General features: G+C 38.9%; 1 protein-coding gene across 1 annotated transcript in view; it reads right to left on the reverse strand.

Annotated features, from left to right (window-relative positions):
- Positions 1-18,011, reverse strand: part of NBAS (NBAS subunit of NRZ tethering complex) — a 388,118-nt gene that overhangs the window by 227,606 nt on the left and 142,501 nt on the right. The window contains exons 22-25 of the mRNA XM_055121563.1: positions 14,301-14,384; positions 11,975-12,128; positions 7,831-8,016; positions 6,392-6,565 (exon numbers count right to left, since the gene is read on the reverse strand). Of these exons, the coding sequence (XP_054977538.1) occupies positions 6,392-6,565; positions 7,831-8,016; positions 11,975-12,128; positions 14,301-14,384 (598 nt within the window). The remainder of the gene's footprint in view (positions 1-6,391; positions 6,566-7,830; positions 8,017-11,974; positions 12,129-14,300; positions 14,385-18,011) is intronic.

An 18,011-nucleotide genomic window follows, 5' to 3' on the forward strand; every position in this document is an offset into this window, starting at 1 on the left:
ATAATCCATGATCAAGACTCATCTCAAAACCCCTAATTTAATCCTATTTGCAAAATCCCTTTGGCAGGTAAAGTAATAACATCACAAACTAAGAAATTAGAATGGGGTAACTTTGGTAGTGACTCGACAGATAATAGATATTGGAACATTTTATAAAAATATATAAAACAAAGTAACAAGCACACTTGACTTTTCAACATTTGGAGTTTTATTATCACCCAAAATCTTTAAATGCAGGTTCTTAAATCACTTTAACTCTAATCACAGAATATCCACTTGCAACTACCTTGCTACTAATGCATCTAGTATTTTCTCAACATTACTGATTTATATGCCAAATACTTTTTCCATATTTTCTCCACACTTACTGTAACCTAGGGTATAATAATTTTTGATCACTCTCAATAATTCTCTCATATTTCTTTCTTTGGGGGGCAGTTTCCTTTTTCCTGAAGCATACTCCTGAATAATTCTTTCAGGATGGGTCTGTAAATGATAAGTTGCCACGGTTTTCATTTATCTAAAAATACTCTTTTCATGCACTCACTTGAGCATAAAACTTTCTATGTATTGATGATGCTGTATCTAAAAGGTTTTGAAGTAAAACTGCCCAGGCTTAAATCACTAGTGTCACCAACAACCATGTTAATGTTATAGCCTAATTAGCCAGTTAATCTGTGCCTTTCTTTCAATTTTTAAAATAATTATGATAGCTGTATATTAGAGTGGCAATGATTAAATTAATATAGACCTATGTAATGTTTAAAATAGTAGCAAATAGAAAGCATTAAGTAAATGTTGGTTATGATTATTTATTGGGTTAAAAATTAATATTATTTAATAATTTTAAAATATGCATTTCATGGTCTTCTGAAAACTATTCTTGCTATTGAGAAGTCTACTTTCAAGCTAATAGCTTTTACTTTGAAAATAACCTATGCTTTAAAAAAAAAGAAGAAAATAACCTATGCTTTTAGACTACATGTCTTCAGTATCCTTGAATTAGTCTCTCAAATATGAGTATATTTTATTCATTCTCCTCAATATATTGAACTCATGTATTTCATATTAATTTTAGAAGATACATATCCACTATGACATTTAATACTGCTTACTTTTATTATCTTTAGAATCTCTTCCTATAATTCTTACCAGTCTTATGTTAAACCTGAAGTCTAACCTTGATGCCTCTTAACCCTGCAGTTTTCGTATTTCCACCTTTATTATAGTTTTATCAAATTGTCTTCTAGTTCTTTGTTTTAACTCTCTAATATTTTTCAGTCAGCTTTATCCACTGCTTTCATTAACTGAAATTCCAATTCTAGAAGCTCTGTGTGACTATTTTTAAATCCTTTCTTTTCTCAGTTTTTTTCTTCCCATTTCATGTTTGTGTTTCTTATCTATGTCTTCAATTTTTAATATTCATTTTATAGCCTTTATCAGATGATAAAATAAACAGAATTGGAGGGGTAGAGCATGCACTGCTGAATCATGAATTATTTTACCTTAGTTTCAGTAATATTGGGTTGCAAGCTTTTGACACCAGGGATTTAGAGACCTGAATCTCACATTGTCTGGATGAAAGTGAATCCTTCTCAGAGGTTTTGTTTGTGCTACTCTAAGGCAAAACAGGTAGCAGTAGCCTGCATCCAATTTTATCAGGACTACAAAGTAGAATTAATCCAAATTCCAAATGCATAGCAAACCTGTATTTCTGAAAGCCCATAAAAAAGAAACTCTCTCTCCCTTGGACCTCCACATAGCTGAATCCAGAGTATATGCCAGTACAGTTAGTCTTGTTCTCTTGCTGCTTTCGCAACAAGAAATAGAGTTTTTTATTCTGTACATTTATTGAAAAATCTACTAGCAGGCCCTTACATATTAATTTTATTACTAAAGATTTCCTCTTCTCTGGCCAGAAAGATAGTACCATGGGCAGGACCCGTGCCTTGTATACAGCCTACTCAGGTCTCAGGAGCCCCACCTAGGGTGGCTCCTGTGTGCAAAGCCAAGGGTAAATCCTGAGGACAGTCAGATGGGGGCCGCCCACTCCCCCCACCCTTCCAAAAACAAAAAGATGTCATCTTCTATCTCAGCTAGGTGTTAAAGTCTACTGCTTTAAGGGATTACAAGACCACAAACCAAGCCGAAGTAGCTACTGCCTCTATGTAATAAAGACTCAAAAGAAAAAGAGCTATGAGAAGAACTAAAAAGTTAACAACTAAGAAACTATGATATACAGTAAGTCTCCATTTGTTGAACGAAGAAATAAACATTTAAGGTTATTCTTAAACATGGACTGGAACGATAGCACAGCGGCTAGGGCATTTGCTTTGCACATGGCCAAACCGGGTTCGATTCCTCCGTCCCTCTCGGAGAGCCCAGCAAGCTACCGAAAGTATCCCACCCGCATGGCAGAGCCTGGCAAGCTACCCGTGGCATATTCAATATGCCAAAAACAGTAAAAACAAGTCTCACGATGGAGACATTACTGGTGCCCGCTCGAGGAAATCGATGAACAACAGGATGACAGTTCTACAGTGCTACCCCCCACATCCCAATCTATTATATTTAGGCTGACTCTAGAATTCCGTACAGCTTTAATATACATAATTTTGATGCACAGATACACTAAAAATATGATGTGGTTTGCTATACTATCAAAGAGATAGTATAGCAGGTAAAGCACTTGCCAAGTTCAATATCTGACACCACAGATGGTCCCCCCAAATCTGAAGTGAACCCTAAAAGTAGTCAGGAGTAAATCCTGAACACCATTGACTGTGACGAAAAAGGAAAAGAAAAACCCAGAAACAAACAAAATAAACAAATACTAGAACAGAAACAGAGCATATGACTTATTACTCCCAAGCCTTACTGAAGTTTCTTCACAAGCTTCATTTCAAAAGGAGAATATAAAGTAAATAGCAAATGTTTCAAAACAAGATGAGTGCTTAAGGGGCTGGAGCGACAGCACAGTGGGTAGGGTGTTTGCCTTGCACGTGGCCAATCCAGGTTCAATTCCCAGCATCCCACATGACCCCCGGAGCAAAGCCAGGACTAACCCCTGAGCATCACTGGGTGTGACCCAAAATTAAAAAAAAAAAAAAAGATGAGTGCTTAAACTAATATGTAACAAAATAATTCAAGTACATGAAACAGTTTCTAAAAATTGTTTTCATACTATTACAGATAATTCATCCCTCTCTTCCTAAAAGGATTATTCTTTCCTGCCCCATTTACATGTGATTTGGTGACGGACTTCCATTGGCCTGCGGCATGAGAAAGGAAGTAACTTAAGACTTTTGGGACTAAAATTTACGAGTCACTGTGTGTGGTCCTACTTGTTCTTTGTCCTGTGCCACAGTTAGAAAGGGGAATGATCTTGCCATCTGAACCCCTGGAAAAGATAGAATAATACAGCAAGATCCCAACCATAGCCTATTTGATACTTGGGAGAAATAAATGTTTGTTCTTGTGTCACTGTATCACTGTCATCCCATTGTTCATCAATTTGCTCAAGCGGGCATCAGTAACGTCTCCATTGTGAGACTTGTTGTAACTGTTTTTGGCATATCGAATACGCCACAGGTAGCTTGCCAGGATCTGCCCTGCAGGCGAGATACTCTCGGTAGCTTGCCGGGTTCTCCAAGAGAGGCAGAGGAATCGAACCCAGGTCGGCCGTGTGCAAGGCGAACGCCATACCCGCTACACTATTGCTCTAACCCTTTGTTCTTGTAGTCCTCTAATATTCAAAGACCACTTGTTAATGCAGCACAACTTAGTCAAAGCTTTCTGATACAGAAATTATAGCTCCTACTATATTAATAAAAATACTCTGTGCACAATTCATGGTATATCCAAGATATGTTCAATTTGTAAACAGTCAGGAAAAACAAAAGCAATAGTCTAAGAAAAATCCAAGTAAAGCAAATACATGGAATCAAGTGATCTAAAGAACATAATGAAATGCAACTTCAATCATTAATTTGCTTACCAAAACTTGCTGAGCCTGTCTTTCGACCATGTTAGTATCAAGCAACAGAGGGATTCAGGAGGAACAGAGGACATACGTGGGAAATAAACATGAACAAATAGTTGTAACAGTGGAATATGGGATTTTTTGTAGAGGCAAACACAGACCGTTTAGGATAGAAAGATCATGGAACCCAACGATCTTGAAGAATTTGTACAATGAAAGAAGGAAGAAGGGAAATCTGCAAATTCTGCATAGGAGACCCCTTCTCATATCATGAAACGTTTCCTGCCTCTTTCCCTGTTTTTTCCCCTTTCCTTTCCCTTCTCTTAAAAATTTCCTGAATTTAGGAGGTGGTAGGGAGAAAGAGTAACTGTCCCAAATTAAAGAAATTGTTGAAGCAATAAAGAAGCACAAAAGAACTTGACAAGGCAAGGAGACACGCAACTGTGTGAGTGATCTAGTGCCCTGACAGAGACACACACAGCTGAGGAGGAGTCTGGAAGGAGACCCCCAGAACCTGACAGTCACCCCGGAGAACCCCCGGGTGGCCATATGGCCAGTGTGGCCCACCACAGACCACGGAGGTTTCTCACAGACAGCATCAGGATCAAATCTGCGCTGTGTGAAGACAATACTGACAGAAATATAGAAGCTGGACTGGAAAGGAGAAACCTCGAAACACCACTGTGCTCTGCTTTCGTGTTGACATAATTTCAAGGAAGGCAAATGGCGATATGTTTTATTCAGAAGGCATATATTAAATTGCCAAGTAAAAACAGCAAAAAGCTGACAATATACAAAGGATTTACAAGACCCTGTGAGGAAGAAATATCACAAACAACATTACTGAATAGAATTTAAAGTCACTTCTTTCTATCTTATAAAATATTCATATTCAATCCATCCTGTTTCTTACATAGTATTCTGCTACCATAAGCAATCTACCCTGGGCTCACAGTAAATCACCCCCAAATTTAAAACTAAGTGGAAACTGTCGGTGAGAAGATGAAAGAGTTTTAAATAGCCAATGATAGCTTTTTTTCTTCTTTTTTTGCCACATCCGGTAGTGCCTGGGGCTTTCTCCTGGCTCTGCACTCCAGGATCACCCAGGTGGGCTTGGGAGATCGTCTGGGCCACTGGGGACTGAACCCAGGCTGGCCACATGCGAGCAAGCACTCTACATGCTGTACTATCTCGCCTGTCAGTCAATAATTACATTCTGACAGACAACCTTTCAGACACCCCAAAGATGCATCAAATTATCTAAGCAATGCTTTCATTCTATCGTGATAACACTGGTCTACACCTTTACAGTCTCAAATTATAGCAGGTCCTCAACATCCTGGACAAGTTCTCGGAAACTCGCACTAAGCAGAGTGAACTATACTGAAAGGAGGTCCTCAAATTAATTCACTTCATTTAATGTCGTCATTTGTGTCAATGTTATTATGAATATAAGTTATTTGAGAACCTGCTGTCATAACAAAGACTAGAACACGGAGACTCAATGAGAATGTAGAAAGAGGCCTTAAATCATTTCTGCTTGAGTCCCAATCAAATCCTTTGACTCTCTCTATAAAGACAGTTCCTCAAGTACCTGCAGGAGCCTGCCTGAGTCCCCTCTAATGCAAAGGGATTTGCTATCTCTTGAAACAGCATATTTTATCTGTGGCTCAGTCAAGAAGTTTATTTACTTTACAAAGAGTATGCTACACTTAACAAAATGAGTTATCACCAGCAAATCTGAAAACTACTTAAACATTAAAGAAATGAAGAGCTATAAATATACTAGTCAATCAAATACAAGTCATTAAGAATGATTACAAGATCCCCTGAGAATCCAATGATTTTCATAAATATTATGAATGTCCTTGAGCCAGAAGTTTTTCTTCTATTGATGGCAAAGCATAGTAATTAAGAACATAGCTGTAAAGTTTAAATACCCATGTTTAAATTCAGCCTCTACTTATGACTGTAGGACCTTGGATAATTCCCTGACCAGTCTAAATTACAACTTCCCTTTCCTGTAATATTAATACAAGCATACCTAATCCAAAGGTAGTTATAAGATATTAAGGATTAATACAGTTGAAGCATCTGCTATATTAATTCAATATCTATCAACTCTTAGTATTTTGTTATTCCCAGTTTCCTAATTTACTATATAGTCAACAAACACTGAAAAGAATTAACGACACTTAATCAACTTCCCTAAATTGAATAAAGTTCATTAAATCAACAAATGTAATGAACTTCCCTAAAGTTGTCAAATGACACTATATTTTTAAATGAACTGTCAACTATTCCCTTTTCTGCTTAAAGACAAAGACTATTTTTAAAGTTGATAAGTAAAACTTAATTCTGCAGGAAAGAAAGTACAGAGATTTTTAAGAAGGTAGAGTTTCTACTTACATCTGGTTTGGAATGTTGAAATATTTTCAGAGGATTCTTTAAGTCCTCTTTAGCTAAAGTTACTAAATATTCTTTTAATAGTTCATTAGCCACACCAGGAGTTTGCTTCTCGCAACGATGAAGAAAGGGCACCATCCATTGGTAGGCACTCGTCACATATTTGTCCTCAGAACACTGAAAATATAATTAGCCAGAATGAAAAATCACATATTAAATAACAGGTCCTACCAGATAACAAGTTCTAGTACTCCCAGACTGTCAGATTAAAGTTAAATAGGGAAAGTCCACTTAGCAGAGTACTCAATCTATAAAATCTCCAAATATTATCTTGTGTTTCTTCTTCCTCCAATGTTGACACACACAATTTTACTAATTATGCCTGAAATTTCTCCTAGTCACCCCAGGAGATACACATGTATCTCTTCAAAGGAATCATATGTAACACAAATCAATTTTCCTTGGGTAATTTTTAGGATCAGTGATGAACAGGAAAAAGGGAAGGTAGGGACAAAAGAAGAGAGGAAAATGGGACTGATTTTTTTTTAAAGGAGAAATAAAGATAAAGAGAAGGGAACACACTGAAAAGAAAGTACTCGAGACGGTGGTGGGATATGGGCACTGGTGAAGGGATGGTTGTTCCTGCATTGTATGACTAAGACTTAAGCCTGAAAGCATTGTAATTTTCCACATGGTGATTCAATAAAATAAAATTAAAAAAAAAAAAAAGTACTCGAGAAATAGGACACAATTCACAGAGAAAGGAGAGGGGACTTCACCCTACTAAGCCCTACTCATTGCTGCCAGAAAGCAAAGTGTTTTGTTTTTTGGATGTTTTTTTTTTTTTAAGCATCTTTAACACATTGATCTGGCACTAATTTGCGTTAATTAATCCACAGTGACACGTGAGCCACAGGTGGCAAACAGCAAGATGGTAAGCAGCTAGCACTCCACAGAAAGTGGCTAGCATTCTATTGAGCAGCTTGCACCCCCAAGACTCACTCCCTCTCGTCACCAATGTGACAGTGTGACAATGTCACTCTCTCTGCCTAGTGGTTTATGGGAATTTTAACATAACAAATGATTAGAAGGACTAGCTGTAGCACTGTCTTCCCTGTGTGCAAGGCAAACGCCCAACACGCTGTGCTATCGCTCCTGTCAAACTAGATTAGAAAAAATGCTACACTAGAATAGGAAAAGAAGTGATAAAAAGATTATATAAATAAAGCAAGATGCAAAAAACATCAAAATCTTTTTGTGTTATCTTTCGTAAATTGTAACATAGTATATTATAATTCAGTAAATTAGAACATTTGATTCTATTTTTCTTAAGAAATCTTTATTTACTAAGTTCTCATGTTCAGAGGACTTATTTTTGACTAATCAAAACAAAGGAAATGATTAAAGGAAATGCTTAAAGAGAAAATTTAAATAAAACTTACACTGTTCATCAATAATCTTAGTTTTTCTATGTCTTTCATCTGCTGGAGTTCTTTCAAGGTTAGAGTTAAATCACACCCTGCTTCATAAACCAATGCTTCCAGAGTAACCAAATTATCACAGAGAACCAGCAAGCCAGGAATATTCCTCTCCATTCCAAGTCGAATAAGTGACAGTGCACAGTCAACCTAAAATGTAAAATGACAGTAAGTTTCTCAATAGTTTGCCCCTCACATATACTTTAAAGCGAAAGCCTCCAATGTAGAATCTAATTTTATAATTGTGTCACATAAAGTTGCATTATATAGTAACATATATTTTTAATACAAAGACATTAAGAGTTTTCTTTCTATAAATGTATCAACATCAAACTACTCCAAAAGAATAGCTTGGTCTCATCAAACCATCAAGGAGAAATACTGAACATAATATTAATAAAAGAAAAGATAACTCTTAAATTAGGAGAGCATTACAGAAAATTTACAGGAAAAAATTTACATATATTTTTCTACTGAACTCTTATGACGTTAACAATCTGGGGGGAAAGTAGTGATAATACCAAATTGTTATTTTCACTCTAGTATTTTATTACAAAAAGAAAGGCTGTAGCAGTACCGTCCTTCCTCCATGCCTCTATTGAAAAGGACTCAAAAAACACCTGCTGGGTAGTTAAACTCTGAGACATTTTCTCTCTCCATTCAAATATTTAGACTTCAATAAGACCAAAACAAATATTTTCCCATTAAACTCTCAAAAGAATTTTGACACCTATCATGGTCAGATTTATAAACTGCCTTATCTTATTGACAGAAAAGCTTTTAATATGGCCTAAAGTTGTAATGGTTCCCACTGCCCCTTACTTACTCCCTTACTCTTAGATAAAGTTATTTGTTGAGAAATTACTATGAGCTAATGACAATTCAAAGTGCTAGCTATATAAAAATGAACAAGAGGAAATCTCTTCCTTCAGAGATCTCACCAGCCAGTAGGGAAACAAAATACAATACATAAATCATGCAGTAGAGTGAGAAAACATTATGGATGATTGGGATTTCCACCAGAAGGCACAAAATCCAACCTGGGAGGGTCACAAAGTCTTGCATATGGAAATACTTAAAATGAGATCTAAAGAATCGGTGGGTATTTGTAGGCAAAGTAGGAAGAAGGGCAGGAGAATGCTATAGAAAAAAGATACAGAAAGTATTGTGACCGTACTGGTTTAGGAAGACTGAAAGGAAGCTATGAAATGAAGTGAAAAACTACATGGCTAGAGTAGTGAGTGAAAGGCAAATCATGAACAATAATTTTTAAGTTTCTACTAAAAACTTTGAAGTTTCTACTAAAACGCAGTATTAGTAAAGGATCTTCAGATGATAATATTTATCATGGATGTACACTTCTAGGAGGGAAATGCTTATATTGTGTGATAAACAAAATAAAGAATTGGAAATTAACTTCTGAAACCTGGTAGACTGGAAAACCCTTTAATACTTGTGCCAATTAGAAGACCCCACCAGTGACAAGGGTAGTATCCTAAGGGACAGCAGCACTTAACAGACAAATCAAAGAACATGAGTCACAGTAAGAAAACCAAAGGCAAAAAATGAAATGGTATCACCAGGGTCTAAACAGAAGAACTAGCAGGAAAGAGACAGTAGTGCAGCCAAAGTACAATGTGTGAAGCAACAAAGGAAGACAATGAGTGAAGAATCTTGCTGAGGACACTTTGGATAAGATGCAGCAAAGGGGCTGGGCTAGCCATAAGCCAAGGAAATGAGGAGCAAACAACATTGAGAAAGTGATTACAATAGGCAGAGTGATTATTTCTCTTTTGTTTGGTGGGGGGATGGTTTGCAGGTACACCGGGTGGTACTCAGTCCTTACTCCTAGCTCTACAACGGGGATCCCATTGGTGGACCTAGGGAAACCATACAGAGTGCCAGGGATCAAACCCATGCTGGCTACACGCAACGTAAGTGCCCTGCCTACTATATTATCTCGACCGCAGAATGATTGTTTTTAAGCTGAGTTGCAATGGGAAGAAGATAGAAACAAAAGAGGAAAAAAAAATAGTATTTATAAAATGGGTGATTTACATTTGATTTTCTTTTTTAATTGGAAAAACATACAGAGTGGAAGAGGCTGGAGATACGAAACTATATAACTGAGAGAGAACAATCCTGGGACGGTACAAATATGGGATTCAAAATATAAGAATAAAAGCAGCCTAAATGTGAGGGCACTTCCTCTTAGAAAAGCTAAAAAAGAAAAGAAAAAATGGAAATGAATTTTCAAATTTTCTAATGAAATACAAAGTAAAATCATTTTCAGAATGATGAGGGAAGAGGAGGGGTGCAATGACAGAGGTGAAGGGAGAAAAAAAGAACCCAAACAATTCACAGTAAAACAAATGAGGAAAATTAAAGGTCTGACCATAGCCCATCAAAGCTGCAGGATTTAGAGGTGAAAATGAAGTGAAAAAGGGGAAAATAACCCTTGAGGTTAAAAAGTATGGTACAGGAGGGAAAAAAGGGGAACTACAAGGAGGGAAGGCATGAGAAAAACCAGAAATGACCTAGAAACACTTCAACAAACACTTTAAATTCAATGTTTAATAATAAAAATATAATTCAAGACTGATATATCTACCTGACACCAATTTTAAGAAACAATATACCTCAAGTGAACTTTCAGAATGCATGGAAAAACTCCTAAGCATATAGCACAAATTATACAAATAATCTGAATATATTAGCAATTGGTAATTAGCAATTTGTAATATACTCTTCAATTTGTAATCTAGTTTCCTTTTCTGAACATCAATTTTGAATTTCTTTCCAAAATACTCAAGTAACTGTTTTGTTGTTGTTGTTGCTTTTTGGGTCACACCCAGCAATGCACAGGGGTTACTCCTGGCTCATGCACTCAGGAATTGCTCCTGGCAGTGCTTGGGGGACCATATAGGATGCTGGGGATCGAATCCGGGTCGGCTGTGTACAAGGCAAACGCCCTACCCGCTGTGCTATCAACTCCATCCCCCTCAAGTAATTTTTTTAATCAAATTACTTATATATTAATGAAAGTGGGCTCAATGCAACTTACATAATCATACCAAATACTGAAGCTGTCACTGGATAAATTTCACTACTGTACATATTCTCCAGGCAGAATCTCACAGGGCAGAGCCTGGCAAGCTACCCGTGGCGTATTCGATATGCCAAAATCAGTAACAATAATGGGCCTCATTCCCATGACCCTGAACGTGACAGGAACGAATGGAAACGTTACTGGCACCCGCTCGAGCAAACTGATGAGCAACAGGACAACAGAGATACTGTGATACATATTCTCCTAAACTAACAAGTTTTCCTAATGGCAGTCACAGACACTAAGGACAAAGAAGTCCTGTATGAATTAAGTATCTAAAAGTGAAAAAGATAAAACTATGTCGGCTATCACCTTGTACCAATGTTTCAGGTAAGACTGAAAGTGAAGAACAATATTGTTTTACCTGCTTTCTCCTGTGGTCATTCTGGGGAGCGACACTCCATGGTGTTCAGGGCTGCTCAGAGATCACTATGGGTGGGGACCAGGGAGCCTTAGGGATCTCTCTGGGTAGGTCATAGGGCAAGTGCTTTAACCCCTGTAGCATCTCTCTGACCCGCAAAAATAATATTTCTACTATAAATATTTTTAAGTCAAAGAAATGAAAGGCAGCTCAACTAAGTACCACAAAATGACTTACTTTCCTTAATAATTATTCCTAATGACTCACAGATAGAACTCAAGGTAACTAGACAGTTGAAAGTTTTCCATTTCAGGGCCACAGAGCAAAGCACAGGAGGCAGGCGCTTGCCTTGCAGATGGCGGACCCTAGTCGGAATCCCCGCAACACACGGACAGGATCCCTGAGCACTGTCAGGGGCACTCCTGAGCACAGAGCCAGGAAAAGCCCCAAACTACTGCTTACTGCTGGGTGTCACAGCATGGATTAAGGTCCCCCCTGCAAATTTCAACTTCAGAAAATTGAAGTAGGGTGTGTGTGTGTGTGTGTGTGTGTGTGTGTGTTTAAAAGCCGTTTTTTATACAGAAGTTTTATGCTGAAAGCAAAGATAAGCAGGAAGCATAATTTCCTCTCCCCCTCACCTGCCCAGCATAGTGCTCTATTTCCTCGGCTCTGGTCTGGTACCAGTCCATAACCAGCTCTACTGCAAGCTTCGGGGTCCTGAACCTCAGCAACTCGGGCTGGGCAGTGTACAAGAATTCACTTTCATCAGAGAGACTCGGCTCGACCACCATTCTGCAAAGCACAAAAAGAACAATGACTGACTGCAATCCTGTAAAAAAATTATATTATTATGTGTAGAGGAGGTCAGAAGAGAGAGAGGGAAGAGGAGAAGGAGAGAGAGGGACAGAGAGACAAAGGTGAAGACTCTGGATACGGGGACAGAGGAGGTGTAGAGAGGGAATACAGGTGTTTTTTAATATGGATATGCATTTTATAAAATAAATGAGACATATTTTAGAAATTTATTTTCTTATTAGTCTTCCCAGTTTGAAAAGTCAGAATGGCAATAAATCAAAACAACTATGCTACAAATCAAATAAGTATTAACAAGATCAGAATCACACTGGGAGGCATTTACAAAATGCGCATGGCCTCGTGAAGATCTACTATATCAAAGTAACTTCTGATGGTCAGTCAGGACCACAACAGGAAAAGCATTTCCAGGAAATTCCAATTCAAATATAAATTAAGAAAACATATTCTCCACATTAATTAAAAAATAAGAGGAATTATGCCTCATATATTAATAATACATCTCTTCTAAGTGCCAGCAACTTAGCACTGCACTGATATTTGCAAAATACAGAATTACTCCTCACAACTTAACTGCAGGAGTGAAAAGAACCGTGGAAGTATACACAGTGAAACATCATGACATCACAGATTCGGGGGGATTTTGATCAGAATCATTTTGGTCTACTGCCTTCCACGGTTAAAGACTATAATAGGTAAGAATAAGAAAGTTAAGTATTTTAAATAAATATATAAGGCAGGGCTGTGTTCCACTAAGGACCTGACCCTAAGTAAGTCTGTGTCCACGTTTCTGTACAGACTCACTGCTCTCCAGACAGAATGTTCTGACTCGAGAGGTAGAGCTAAAGCACTGCACGTGGGAGACCCTGGGTTTGATACCTGTCACTGCCAGCCTACCAAGTGTAATTCCCAAGTAGCACTGGGTACGGGCTGTTGTGAGCACCTCAACAACACAAAACAGGTATACAGAGCATTCAAGAATATTCAAAATAATACAAAGAAATTATACAAAGGACACTGACACATGGCTGCTTGTTTTTCAGTCATGGGTACTGCTTTGGTTAGACTTCCTACTAGCTAGAATATATGACAAGACACCAAGTCCATAAGTGATTGGGTCTTTTTACCATGTCTGAGACAGGCTGCTGTGGCTCTAGCTAACAGCCTCTCATTTAACTAATCTCACCGCTGCCACCACTACTGTAAACTGTGATATTCTGCCACAATCCCTGCCATACAAGAAGTCACATCACTTGAAATCCCCTTCGCAGGGCAATTCGCAAAAAGCCAACTGCAATTTTCTAGGGGGATTTTTATTGTTCTGATCTTACTTCTTTCTCAGCACCCCTCTGTAGAATTTAACCACCTTCTTCCTTCTAGAAACATAGTGGTCTTTCCTTCCCGTACACCGCACATTCATGATTTTCTCCTCTGGTTTTGGATGTCTCTTATTTGCAAGATTTTCTTCTTGTATCTGACCCTGCTGAACTTTTCTCCATCCTTAGTCCTGCTACCTACCCTCTCCTCACGGCATACCCCTTTTGGCCCACAAAACAGTCTCTTCTACGTCATGAAATAAATGACCACGTGTTTTGCTTTCCTCTGTTTTTGAATCATCTATTTAAATCAGAGACCAGCATCCAGCAAGTGAACACATGGCCCGTACCACACTGTCCAGGATCCTCAAGATAGTCACTCCGCAGCAGAAAACAGGATCCCTATGCTGGCTCATTCTTTTTTTTTTAATTTTTTTATTTTTTTGTAGTGAATCACAGTGAGGGTACAGTTACAGATTCACACCTTTTCGTGCTTGTTTTTACCTCATGCAATGTTCAAGAGCCCATCCCTCCACCAGTGTCCATTCTCCACCACCAATAAACCCAGTATCCCTCCCACCCCCCATCCCATCCCCCCCGTCCCCCACCCCGCCTCTGTGGTGGGGCATTCCAATTTGTTCTCTCTCTCTCCTTTGGGGTGTTGTGGTTTGCAGTAGAGGCACTGAGTGGCCATTGTGTTAGTCTCAAGTCCACTTTCAACACGCATCTCCCTCCCCGCGCAGGATCTCCAATCACATTTTACTTGGTGTTCCCTTCTCTATCTGGGATGACTTTCCCCCAGCGTGTGAGGTCAGCCATTCTGGCTCCTTCTTACCTGCACTCCAACTCCTCACACCAATCTTCATCTCGGTGCTTACGTTCACGCCAAGGAATGATCGCCAAGGAATCACCATTGTAACTTTAATTTAAAAGACAAGTTTTAAAAAAATAAGTATTTAAAATGCAGATACTTCAAAAACTGGCTATACAAGGAACAATGCAAAAAGCTATTTCTATGACATCAGTATAGAAGATTACTGTTTGTATTACCACATGGGTAATATCTGATACATGAAACATACGTTGTGCATAACATGCTTAAGAAAAATATCAAACTGTGATCTTTTCTTGGATCACAAAATGGTTCAATTGAAAATAAATTCAAAACAAACATGCCAGGGTCTTAAAAAACGTTCTAAATCCATGTTCATTCACATATTATAAAACATCAATCAACTGCCCCTATTTTATGTGCTTTCTAAAAATTATTTTTATTATTATAGTTTAGGGAACATGACTACAATGTTATATATTATAGTTAATAATATATTATTAACTATATTATTAATATATTATATTAATACTATATTGATATATTATGTTAATATATTATGTTGTTATTATTATATTATTAATATAATAATTCTTTATTATATTATTAATATAATAATAACATATTGTTAACTATAATATTAACTATATTAACTACTAGTGTTAATGTTTCTGAATTTGAGGTACAATCACCACATCTCACCACCAAAGTGCCCAAGACCACCCACCATATAACACTTCTAGTCTACTTCTTCATCACACACACACACAAAGAGAGAGAGTGAGGTAATCTCAGTTTTAAACCCAAGGCCAAGAATTCAAGATCCTTCAAGACTGTCTCGTCTCTTTTTTTCTCTATATTCCACAGATGAGAAATCAGACAGTATTTGTCTATCTCCCTCTGTACAATTTCACTAAACGTGACACTCTCCAGTTCCACTTAAATTGTAGTAAGCTGTGAGATTTCATCTTTCCTTATACAGTATTCCATTATGTATAAATAAAGCTCCTTTGTCTGCTTGCCCGTCACTGGGCATTGGGGCTATTCCGATGCGCTGGCTACTGTACTGAACACCGTGGTGAACAGAGGTTTCCAGAGCAGTGCATGGGGAGTCGGGAGGCCTGGGAAGCAGCAGGTATGAACCTGAACTGGCTGTGCAGACCCCAGGACTTGTCTTTCTGCTTTGTGCACGTGTATTTTCCCGTTGTGGAGGGTCACACCAGGGAAGTACTGGAGGGAGGGGGTGGCAATGGAGTGCCAGGAGGAGAACTCAGGAACCTCACACGTGCCAGGTATGTGCTCTCCCACTTCAGCTATTTCCCTGGCCTGTATGTGATGTTCACAATGAAGTACTTAGGGCCAGAGAGATAGTACAGCGAGTAGCATGCCTGCCTTATGGAAAAGGCCAACCTGGGTTCCCCAGCATCCCAAATGGTCCCCTGAGCACCACCGAAAGTGACCCCTCAGAGCAGAGCCAGGCCAAAGCCTTGAGCACAGCTGGGTGTGGTCCAAAAAAACAAGACAGAAGGGGTGCTTAGAATACTATCCTCGGAGTTCTTTGTAGCTCTAACACTTCATGAATCCATCAAAACAACAGAAACATTCTGAATTAAGAATAAGAACAAGGGCCAGAGAGACCGTTCAACACACTGAGCACCCCAGGGCACCCCAAGAGCCCCCAGCACCATGCTGAGAATGGCGCCCTAGTGCCATGGGTGGCCCAAAAACCTAGACTATGAAGAATCAGAAACAAAAGTTGAGACTTTTTTCAATTGACTTGCTCCTATGCTTCAATAAAACATTTTCCCTTATATTTTCAAGTATCACTAGTAGCATTTTCCTATAATTTATTATAGCCCCAGAGAAAAGATTATACTTTCTTATATTATTAGGCCGTATTTCGTACTTTCTTATTTTACTAGGTTATGAAACATGCCTTGTACAAGAAATACTTCATAAACATTTGGAAATTATGTGGGTGAACAGATCACTCTTTTATGCAAAAATAAAAAGAGACCACAGGAGCATTTTAGTGTAGAAGCAGGAAACAACAGGTCTGGGAACTGGGCCGAGCTGAGCCATCAGACACCTGCATCCATCACACAGCAGTCACTGTGACTGGCGTACGGTCTCCCAAGTCAGGTCCCATATATAGAGGACGGAAAAAGAAATACATTGTACCCCGTCTGAAAAACACACGTTATCATTTTTGCTAACATGTATTGTTCTAGTAAGCCACGTACCGTAGCGCTGTTGTTCATAGATTTGCTTGAACGGGCACCAACAAGTCTCCACCGTGAGACTTGTCGTTACTGTTTTTGGCATATCGAATACTCCAGGGGTAGTTTGCCAGGCTCTGCTGTGTGGGCAAGATACTCTCAGTAGCTTGCCGGGCTCTCTGAGAGAGACAGAGGAATCAAACCCAGGTCGGCTGTGTGCAAGGCAAATGCCCTACCCACTGTGCTATCGCTCCAGCCTGAGCCATGTACTACAAAATACATTTTGTGGGATTCTTTCCTCCACATTCCTGGTTAAATGGAAAGGGGCGGGGGCGGGCAGTGGGAGAGGATAAAGCCCCAAGCATGAGATGAGGCTCTTTACAAGTACCCTGCAGTATCAACTTGAGAAAACTAATCTTAAGACTCCAGCACTAGGGGCTAGAGAGACAGTCCAGCGGTTAAGGCCCTTCACAAGGCCAGCCCAGGTTCAATCCCTAACATTGCATATGGTTCCCCAAGTGTAGGATTACATAGTTTCAGGTAGTTTAGGTTTATTGGGTTACTCCCGTTACAGTGCTCCCATTCCTGTGTTTATTTGTAGCTTCTTTCTTAGTGTTCTGTTGACTTGTAAATAATGTTTTTCTCTTCTCCTTGAGTCCTTTGCATAGTTTATTCAGAGCAAGTCCTTTTTGTATGGACAAAGAAAGACATTTATTAATATGCTTTTGCAATTGGGATTTGATTGGCTTTGAATATTATTAATTCCCGGGCATCTGCTTTCTTGACTGTAGCCTTGGTTGCCCTCAGTTCCTAGCCCTCTAAAAGGCAGGGTCCCAACGGGGGACAAGACGGACCCAGGGCAAGCGGTAAGTTATGTGCTACCCTGGCATCGAGATGGGCCTGGCCAAAGTGCCTCATTCTTAACTATACATTAAGAGTCTGATCATGAACAAGTGCTGTCATGATCTTAAAGTAATGACGAGACTAGGACCCTGCTAGGGATAGGAAAGACTAATCTGGCCTGAGCACTGTAGTCTGAGATTGAGATGACCCCAGGAGAGCAATTCTAAAAGTTTAATGCATCTCTTGCTATGCCCATACAAAACGATTAATATTGTGAATGCTTATATGTTTGTTGGACAAGGAGAAGAGAAACACAACCATGGGATTTCATCATTGATGGGTCCTGCTGAAAGAGTATCTGTCCTAGAGAATAGGTGTTCTGCTATTGTTATTGAACTTTTTAAGCTTGAATTGTTACATTGTAGATTCCAGGCTCTGTCCCAGCCTGGTCTTTGGGATGTAGATTTCAGGTGCTGCCTAGTTTGTAATTGACAATGTAGATTTCATATGGCAGCCCAGCACTGTCTTTGGTATGTAAATCCAAGTGCTTTTCAGCCCAAGGAAGGCTTAGGTTTTGGTTTTATATCTTCTTTCTGGAGGCCTAGATTACTGGCCTGCAGATACAAGAGAATAATGTTGCCTCAATGTTCTT

This window comes from Sorex araneus, chromosome X (assembly GCF_027595985.1).
Source record: "Sorex araneus isolate mSorAra2 chromosome X, mSorAra2.pri, whole genome shotgun sequence".
NCBI lineage: Eukaryota > Metazoa > Chordata > Mammalia > Eulipotyphla > Soricidae > Sorex > Sorex araneus.